Genomic DNA, 9,978 nt, shown 5'->3' with positions numbered 1-9,978 from the left:
CCCTCCATACTGGTAGGTTTCTTTCAGCCTGAAGTTCCTTAAGCTAAGCTACTGTGGAAAATATTACACGTTTAAGAGTGTGATCACAAAGGTAATTTTAGTCTATCTGCACAAGCAGTTAGATCCTTTGGTTGTAGGCTAGTTCTCAACTGATCAAATCAAAATTAGACTGGTTGTTGACAGTACGTTAGCATGTCCTCTTCACAAATAGAGCGGTAAAGGTAAGATACTTAATGCAAATTAAGTTGAAAGTCAAGTGTTATGAATGTCTATATATAAAAATAAGTCTCATGGCTAGGTAACCAATGGACAACCAGCTGGTATACGTAGACACCTTTACTACATTTATATTTATTACTAGTCACAACAGCAACACTTGTATAGTTTTCACTGTCTTTGCGTGTGTCATTATGGTAAAATGTGCTCCTGAGACATCTGCTGTAGCAAAAACTGCCTAAGAAGCCATTTTGAAGCCGTTCCAGTTAAGTATATTTCTTTCTGTAGACAGATATTGCCAACGTGAAAGGGTGCAAGATGTATTTGCGAGCTTTATAATTAACTTGAAGGCTGAGTTTGAAGATAGGATTTGACTTTGTATCTGGAGTAATCCCATCGCAGATTTCTGTAGTTGTATTAAACATATTTGAACAAATAAATCCCTTCCTTAAAAATATATAATATGCCATATTCATTTAATTTAATTTATATTTTTCCATTTAGATTGTGTTATACATTTTTAATGAATACAAACATACAAGAATTAAAAGTTGAATAAATCAAGGGCATACCTATCTCACAGACAACAAAAAAAGTGGTGGTCGTGAGAAGAGGGAGGCGTAACATTTATGCAAGTGTTTCTATTTAACACAGTGTGACAAAAGGAAATCATGCATGCACATGATCTTACATCAAAACATGCTTTGGACTAACACATTTATATTTTTCTTTTATTTATAAAAAAACAATGACTAAAAAATAACATTTGCAGAAAACCTTTAGATTAAACTCAGATCTTTCCCTGCCTCAAGGTTGTTGATGCTTAAACGTGTTTATGTTAAATTACGAAATTGACCTTCCAATGTATTTTAACTCTTCAATGTATGAAAAATAGTCCTATTCCACTTCGGATATAGGATATACAATTAACCATTGGATTGAAATAAAATACGTTATTAAAAGATCTAGTTAGACCTAATTGTATTGTAACCTATGGGGAACCCCAATCCACCTGAATTAGGATCTTATTTAAACACCATTAATAAGGCCAAGCCGGTGAAGTGTACAGGTCAAGGACATGATCATTGCGGTAGACCCCTACAAACTAACATTTCCATTTAAATAGTATTCAAATATATTTATTTTAATTTTAGTAACGTTGGCCACGGTTTATTCAGGTTTTCTTATAACTTACGGGCACTGGCCCTGTAGCAGAAAGGCCCACTGTTATGAGCCCGCTGCGGGTTTGTACATGGGAAAGCCCGGTCGGTAGTGGCGGAGGGGCACAACGTGACCTGACAACAAGGAACCTCCGGGAAAACCGTCAGTCCTAAAGTATGTGCAGAAGAGAGGGTGGGTGGGGGTCCGCCAAGGGGATCAACGACAAACAACTCGAGCTGTGGATCCTTTAGAAGCGACCAGTGGATAATACAATTCTACCGAGGCAGTGTAGCTTCACAATACAGAGTAACAAGGGGGAAATTAGCCTACTCAACTTTTAATAAACTACCACACATTAAAAATTCCAAGAAAATATCAAATAAGTAAGTTGAAGGCTTACATTTTACTGGATGTTACTGTTGCAGTTTGTTGAAGTACAGCATGTGGAGCCATGTTGTACCAGACTGCAGCTCAAAATGATTGATGGATAATGTGCTTAATATGGATGGATTATTCGATTGATCGTGTGTTTTGTTGATAGGAATAGCAGCTAAGAAATCCCCTCACAATTACCCAGAGTATAAAGTGACACCTTCACATTGTTTGCTTGCAACCAATAGTATAAACCTATTCATTTTGTAATGATCATAATAATTAAAGAGAAAATCAACTTGACATTGTTTTCTGACAAAAACGAATTACATGTTTCTTCTATGGTAAAAATCCTAATATGTTTATGTGCTAAATCTAAAGCTTTCAAATAAACAGTGTAGTCAAATGTACAATATATCCCTCTGAACTGTGGTGCAGTTACATTCGAAAGATACATACAAAGAATAATTTAAGTAGTGTACCAATATTGCAAAATTATAGTTAAATAGGGCTGTTGTACTTAAGTACATTTACTTTCACCTGAATGTTGGCTTCACTGTCATCGTCCTTGCGGTGGTGGAGCGGCCGTCGTGACTCCCCTGCTGCACGGTGAGGACACCCCGTAGCTGGGAGGCGGAGACGGGACCCCCGTTGACGTCAGAGGGCCTGTCTGTTTCCTGCAATAGAAAGTGAGAGAGAAGGTGAAGGGAGAAAATACAGAGCTGTAACCCCCCTCCTCCTCCTCCTCCTTACACTAAAGGTGTGTTTCAACCCTGCACCTGTGAGTATTATACATTTTGAGTGCGCTTGATTTGTTTCCCTATGTCTTTTTGTCCGCTGGAGCCTCTGCCGGAGCGGGGTTCTGCCAATGTGATATGGGTCGCTGTCGGTAGCTGCAGCCTGAGAGAGTCGGACATGCTTATATCGCTGTGTGTCTCGTCCGGTTTTAGCCTGCTGTGAACTTTACAGGCTCTGTTAAGTGTAGTCAGGAAGAGGCAGGTGCTGTTTTTTTTTTTTTTTTTGCGCAGTGTTGCTTGGGACTTCTGCAGCAAACCGTGCTCTTAGAGGAGGCAACTTGAGCTACCCGGTCTACGCAGCGCTCTTTGTTGCTCTGTAGGTAAGCCACAAGCTATTTCCGTCCCTGCACTGTGTTCATGTGTTCACTGTCATGGCCAGTGTTGTGATAAATGTGCATGTGTGTGTGTTTGTGTGTGTGTTTGTTGGATATAAGGGGGAAGTGTCCCATTCGAGCGCTGTTGCAGAGACTGTGAGGGGTTTTCCCTGGCTCCTCCCTCACTTACAGGGCGTTCACGTGTTGCAACAGGCACACAGCACGCTTTTCCCACGCATTGTTTTTGCTGACTTCATTGCATGTACTTAAATCCCAATTATTCCCTTTCCCCCTGCCGCGTTAGATTCGCGAAGTATGCGACCCTTGCGAAACATATCTGTGCATCATCAATTTTAATAACATTTTGCTCATTATAGTTGTATTAATTAAAGCAGCGTCAATAACTGCGTGTGCAATGCTACAATGTTTTATTTTATTATTATATTACACCTCCGGTAGATCCTCAGTTGTGAACGGAAATCATCATTAGTCACCGGTTTGTGCATTCCAGTTCGCCTGTGTTAAGGACTTAGCGTTAAAGCGCAGTGGGCTTGAATCACCAGTATGTTTTGTTTTTTCCCTTTTTGTGTCTGTTCAGGGTGTTTCCCCAAATATCCGCACACACACGAACACACACAGTCAGGCACGCTCACACACAGAGGCACGCAGTCGCGCTGGCAGACGGACTGACAGACACGCCAGAGAAAAAGTGCACGTCCCTCTCCTCCGCCTCAGCGTCCGCTCCATCGATCCTGGACGGAAACCAAACCTCCATCGCAGGTGAGACGGTCCTTATGCTTCTAGCGTTTGATTTTTCTCAAGCGACCTGCTGCAGCCACCGTGCACACACACACACGACTCTAACCGAAGATCCACAGTGAGATGATGTCATTGCGCCAGCGCCACATGTAACTGTATGGAGCAAAACCATCATCCAGTTGTAGTAAGTGTTATGTAATATCGGTGTGGAGGGAAACAAAGGCTGATTCCTGGAGCACTGCTGCTCTGCAACGTGCATTGCTCCTGCAGGAGGTGGAGGTGTTACATGGGGACATGTTGGAGGTGATGCAAAGGAAGGGAAAGCTTTTCAATATGATTAATGAGGTTTTTATTCATGATGTTATGATTGTTTCTATGCAGAGGAGAGATTTCTCTGCATCGTGGAGCACACAAAAGCTTTTGCAGGGTTTGGTAACATTTAACTTCAACACCACCACACAGAATTACCATACTACCTATAGCAAGCTTTTGATCTTTAATTCTGTGAAAGGGCATTAGAATGAAAAAAGCCCCCCCCCCCTGCCCTGCGAGAAGTGGGCTCAGTCTTTTGATGTTGTGACTTTCTGTGCTGATCTAACTTCCAGCGGCCCTGAGCGCTCATCACCGGCACACACAGGACCTTATTGTTTGCATCATTCGTCAACTGCACTGACATTCGTCAACTGCACTGACATTCGTCAACGTGAGGAGCGGGTATCAGCCGATGCCATGTCAGTCAAACATTCCCCCAACAAACATCAGGCGATCCTCCACCTCTCTGCCTTTTGTGTGAGATCAGAGTGGCAGATAGCAGCTGCTGCAGAGGTTATATTGATATGAGGGGGAACTTATTCACACCTCCTCCCACTGACAGCAGCCCGAGCCGCACTGCACATTATTACACAGCAGCTCAGAGGCCTGAAATAAGAAGTCCAGCCGTGTTTGGGGCACCTATTCATGGAATAAACTCCATCAGCTCTGTCCTCGGCTGCCAAGTGAGAGCAGAGCACTACAAGGCCAAGTGCCTTATTGATCTGTGGAGCTCATGTTTTGTTGATTCTGACTCAATATATATGTGTGTGTTTTCTCTAGATGTACCCAGACTGTGGCATAGGAGTCAGCTCCTCTCAAGGTCCAACATTCCCCATGATGCACCTGTGAACTGAGGGCGTAAAAGATGCCGCGCACCAAGCAGAACAACCCGAAAAACTTAAAAGGTGAGTTCACTCTGCTGGGTGCTGTGTTTCCTGTCAGCTGACGTATTTCTTGATTTGTTTTTTTCTAAAGCATAACGAGGAACTGCTCAGTTGTGTCTGAAAAATCATCTCAGGATGTTGGTCTGAGATGTTAGGCTTCAAATATTGTGATTATTTCCATCCAATGAGTCCAGAAATATGGAAAGATTTTAGTCATGGATACAGTTCTTGGTAAGCTAGGGGGTCTGGTTTGGTGATTAAGCTTTCAAATGATTTCATGACACTACATGATCCATTCATGGCAATGTGATAAACTACTGAACAAACCTTCATTGTCTTTAGTTGAAACAACTTGCAATTGGAGTGGTGATGCTTTACTTTGTCGGTTTGTATCTGTAGACCTCACCTCAGGTTGCTGTCCAGTGAGAACCATATATCTCAAAAGCTTAGGACCAAGGCCGCTGTAAAAACCCTTCAAAATAAGAGTTTAATTAATCATCTTATTGTCTGTTAGTTCTATTGAAGTGGAGGTTTTCTAGTTCAGAGAATCAAAAACTACCTTTAAAGCAACATAATATAGGATTCACCATTTTAATGAATTTGCACAACAATTTCTGACTGCAATTCACTTTAACACTGGTGACTTTGAAGGTTGTTTTCTATGATAAAACACTTACATAATGTTGCTTTAAATATGTGTTGTAAAATTCTATACATTTTGTACACAAACAACTGGCAAAAAAAATGTAATGCCCATTAAATATTGCCTAGTATATTGCTAGTCAAGTAAAATAACTCTTAAAATTGACCACTGCAAGAACAAAAAACTAAACATTTTTTCGCCTGCAGTGTCTCGCCTTTAGTGTCTTTTATGAAAACGAAGAAAACCACTACATTTTATGGTAAAAAGATAGCTGCCAAAATTAAAGGTCCACTATGTGATAGGAAGCATTGTAGCTAAGCTGACAGCAGGACAGATGCATGTTTTTCATAGGACAGCAATGATCATGTGATCTTTGGCTTTTCTTTACTCAATTGTTGCCTCTTCCTGCAAGAGAGGGTTCTCACACTGCACTACTCTGCCCTGTTGTAGATCTGACCTTTAGCTGTGTAACCAAACAGTTTCCACTGGAGTTGCTCCTTTCGTTGTAGCTAACCAGCGTTCCTTCATAAGTGGAGGCTTTTTTCATTTTGAGTAAGTGAGTAAACATGGAGTAGTTTGGATTGTTTCCCTGATTCAATATTACAAAGTTTAGGAAGAGAAGAGGTCGATTTCTCTCTAATTCAACATTATCCGAGTGGGTGGATATACTTTTTCTTTAATTGAAACTGTGTTTTCCTTTTTGCTGCTTTACTTTAATATGTGACCTTCACTGTGAATAATGATGTATGTGCGACAGAAAAAGGCTGTTTATACTTTTATGAAAGCTTAAAGAGGCCTGATAATGTTCATTTTCAGGTTTATTTTATTTTGTGCCTCTATTGTGACATGTTTACATACTTTAATGTTCAAATAGCTCTTTATTTTTCTCATACTGCCTGTGCTGCAGCACCTCTTTTCACCCTCTGTCTGCAACCAGAGCCCAGTCTGCTCTGATTGGTTAGCTGGCTTGCTCTGTTGTGATTGGTCAATCGCTTAGAGTTGTCCCACCCCTTAGACTATCGCATACAATGTGTTGGAGTGCTAGCCAATAGAAGCGCAAGCTATGTAGTGATGTCATTATGTAACGGAAGTAAACAATGGAGTCCAATAGAGGTGTTTCAGGCAGGGGTGGGGGTGAGTGTGTGGGAGAGAATCTCCCTCTGGTGGGAACCTTTGGATTTTGGTCATTGTACACACAACACACTACAGTAAAGGGAAAACTCCGAAAGCCTAATAAGGTAACTTTAAATGTGAGTTTAATATACAGGCTATCTGTGTATGATTGGATTGTGTGAGATTATAACTACTTTTTAAGGTAAATTTTAGGTTATTATTTGCATTTTAATAGATACTGGATTTTCTGATGAGGGAGGAGATTACATTATTTTACTTTTTCATATAAAAATCATTATGTTACAACTTTGGTTGAGGGTTAAGTGAAAGCATGATGTGGACGGCGGTCTTTGATTTAGTGATGTGTGTTATTTCAATAGAATATCATCATATCCCACTTCACTTCAAACACTTGAAATGTCTGTCCTACAGATAGTAGAGGGACAAAACAATCACATTTTTCATTCTACCGTCTAGGTATGACACCATTACTATTAAAACATGACAAAATTGTTCAATCATGTAAACCTTTTTTCAAACAATACAACTGATTTGGTATTTTCATGAACAATATCATCAGTTACAGTAAATGTCTACCCTGTCACATTGGTTTGTCCTGTGATGTTTTCAATGTAAAACGACCGTGATGGCTTTTATTTGTCTGTGTAAATAATTGTAATAAGATATAGCGAGTCTATGGTGTTATGTTTGATTTCCCTCAGTGCCGATGATTTTGTCTAATTTCTGACGAGACCAATGTGTAGTAGACAAAGTATTTATTCAAACAGTGTGTGGTGAGAATGAATGTGTCGCATTGATTGAGAAAATGGGACATCTTTTAAGATGAGATGCATCCTCGTGCAGCAAAGAAAATGGACTGATGGTGAAGTTGCAGCATCTTCCCATGCTAACACAGAACATTAATTGGCTTGAAGGATTTCATGTTATGTTGAGAATTGACAGATTTACGTGTCAACAGACGTTTGCAGTTCACAGATCTACAAATTTGCAGCGTTCCATGCTGGGTGTGAAAATGTGCATCTCTGCCATTCCCCAGCAGCAGATCCACATGGCAGATCTCCTCATGTCCGTCCCTCTGTTTATTTATCATACAAACACCTCCTTTTTTTTCCTCCATTGAGATTACCAAACAACATAAATAATTAAGTTTTAGAACAGTACATCATCCAATAGAGGATGATAGAGAAAGCGGCCAAATGATACTTGATTCTATTTTTAATGGCGACTGTTGCCTTACTGTTTCTCTCGATGCAGACAACAGAGCTGCGGGTTGCTGCAGTGTTTTGGTGTTTTCGTACTTAAAGGGAAAAGATCTCTACATGTAAAGAGTATAAATGATAGCAATTTGATTGGTATTGAACATTGTTAATTCAAGGGCAGGTGAAATGCATTTTGAAGAAGAGGGGCACATTTATACAAGTAGTAAAAAATGTGTTAAGACTTGTTTTTATCCATCTAATTAACATATTTATCCAAATATTAAAATGGCTGGTGAGCTTTTCTTAATTACAGGCTTTATTTTTAAAGGTTATTTTTAGGTGATGTTGCTCATATCTGTTCAATTAAAATGTTCACTTTTCACTTAAATTAGACCTATTATACACATTTTTAGGTTCATATTTGTATTTTGTGCCTCTACTGTGACATGTTTACTTTCTTTAATGTTCAAAAAGGTATTAATATTTTCATACTGCCTGTGCTGCAGCACCTCTTTTAACCCTCTGTCTTAAACCCGAACCTGCTCTGATTGGTTAGCTGGCCAGCTCTGTTGTATTGGTAAACTGCTTAGAGATGTCCCTCAAGTGTGTGGGAGGGAAACTCTGGCTTGAACTCTGCGATTTTAGACTTTGAGCACCATTTCACTGCACAAAAACCCATATAACACACTTCAGGAAAGGGAAAAAGCCATAAAGCAAAAATAGGGCCTCTTATTTCTTTTCTTTTTTATGATAATACTAAATTGGATCTAAAAAAAAAGTCAAGATTTCCTTTTAAAACTATTTTTCTCAACAATTATAAACAGTAGGCTAATATTAAGATCATGGACTGATAATAAAAAACAAGGCCCTGGGCAGAGATATTTAGAAGCCCCCCCCCCACCCCTGGGAAACCATTGCAGGACCCCCAGATTTAAAAAGCAACAAACATAATTTATGGTTTCAATGGCTTTATGTCTCTTTGTTGTTGTTTTTATGCATTGTTTTGAAGTTGTTTAACTTGTTTTGTAGCTTTTTGGGGCAGTTTTGTATCAACTTGTAGAAATTCTGTGTCTTTTGTGTAAAGTATTTTTGACGTTGTAAAAAAACATGGACATTTATGTTTTCAAGGAGGCCCCAGGCATGTGCCTACAAAGCCTGTATACAAATCTCAACAGCAGATCTTTATTTGAATACTGTACAGCTTGTTTTTGGTGACTCGTAACATGCGTTCCCCAGTTCTAGTGAAATTTCTCAACCTGCTTTGGGGGAGAACCCGCTCACTTCCTTCTCATCTGGTTACTTGCTGAGACATTTTGTTTGGCTTCTTGTTTTTCCTTCTGACCGAGTTCATCACCTCTCCTGCTCTCAAGGCTTTTCCTTCATCAGACAGGAAACGATAATGGCGTGGCTTGCTATCACATGCTCAAACGCTGCTGTGGAGAATGTGTTTTCCTTGGATGTCACCTCAAACCGCCCCAAAGCCATCCCTTTATGAGTCTTAATGCCCAAGAGTAGCTTTAAAAAAACTCTGGGCTCGAAGCAAAATGAACGTTTTTTTTATTGCTTCATAACAAAGCAGTAATTAATGTAACCACAATACACACAGGGTATTTATTTCAGTATTCAGAGTTTTTGCTCGATGACGGGAAGCCTGGGCTCTTCTCGGGTTATTCCTGCCTCAGAGGCTTGGCAGCAGTCTGACTCTGGTAGAAAAGAAAACCACTTAAACATTTTTCATTTCGGCTTTATTTCAAAAACTTTGTCCTGTTGTGGGACACAGAATTAATTGTTTTATTAACACTGTCTCGACCCCGGCTGAGTGTGGTAATTAATAAGTAATTAGTTACATTTCAGACCCATTACATTAGGAAATGAATACTAAACACTTCCCATGAACATCTTAAAATGTATCAAGGCTAAATTATATTTCATAAATATGTTATTTTTACTTTTGTTGATTGCAGATCGAGGAAATAAGCACACGGCTACATGACCTCTTCCACCTTTTTTTAGTTTCTCTTATTTATCGTATTGACTGTAAACAAATAAAAGTGATACTTCACCCACAAGATTAACTTTTGTATATCCCTTACTCACCCCGTTACCTTGAACTCTTGAAGAAAACATTCCTTTTCTCACACGCCTCCATGGTGAATGAGTCAGAAACTTTTGGATGCAACTAACAAT

General features: G+C 39.7%; 1 protein-coding gene across 5 annotated transcripts in view; it reads left to right on the top strand.

Annotated features, from left to right (window-relative positions):
• Positions 1-2,416: 2,416 nt before the first annotated feature.
• The window catches only part of hivep1 (HIVEP zinc finger 1), a 53,431-nt gene continuing 45,869 nt past the window's right edge, over positions 2,417-9,978 (top strand). Inside the window, exons 1-3 of one of the 5 annotated variants that reach the window (XM_063899387.1) lie at positions 2,417-2,530; positions 3,459-3,640; positions 4,712-4,836. In XM_063899387.1, the coding sequence (XP_063755457.1) occupies positions 4,797-4,836 (40 nt within the window). In that variant the 5' untranslated portion in view covers positions 2,417-2,530; positions 3,459-3,640; positions 4,712-4,796. Of the gene's footprint in view, positions 2,867-3,458; positions 3,641-4,596; positions 4,615-4,711; positions 4,837-9,978 lie in introns of those variants that run through there. The other 4 variants (XM_063899386.1, XM_063899390.1, XM_063899388.1 and 1 more) reach the window with 4 other exon arrangements.

Source organism: Eleginops maclovinus, chromosome 13 (genome assembly GCF_036324505.1).
Source record: "Eleginops maclovinus isolate JMC-PN-2008 ecotype Puerto Natales chromosome 13, JC_Emac_rtc_rv5, whole genome shotgun sequence".
Classification (NCBI taxonomy): domain Eukaryota; kingdom Metazoa; phylum Chordata; class Actinopteri; order Perciformes; family Eleginopidae; genus Eleginops; species Eleginops maclovinus.
This window is presented reverse-complemented; position numbering and strand designations above follow the sequence as displayed.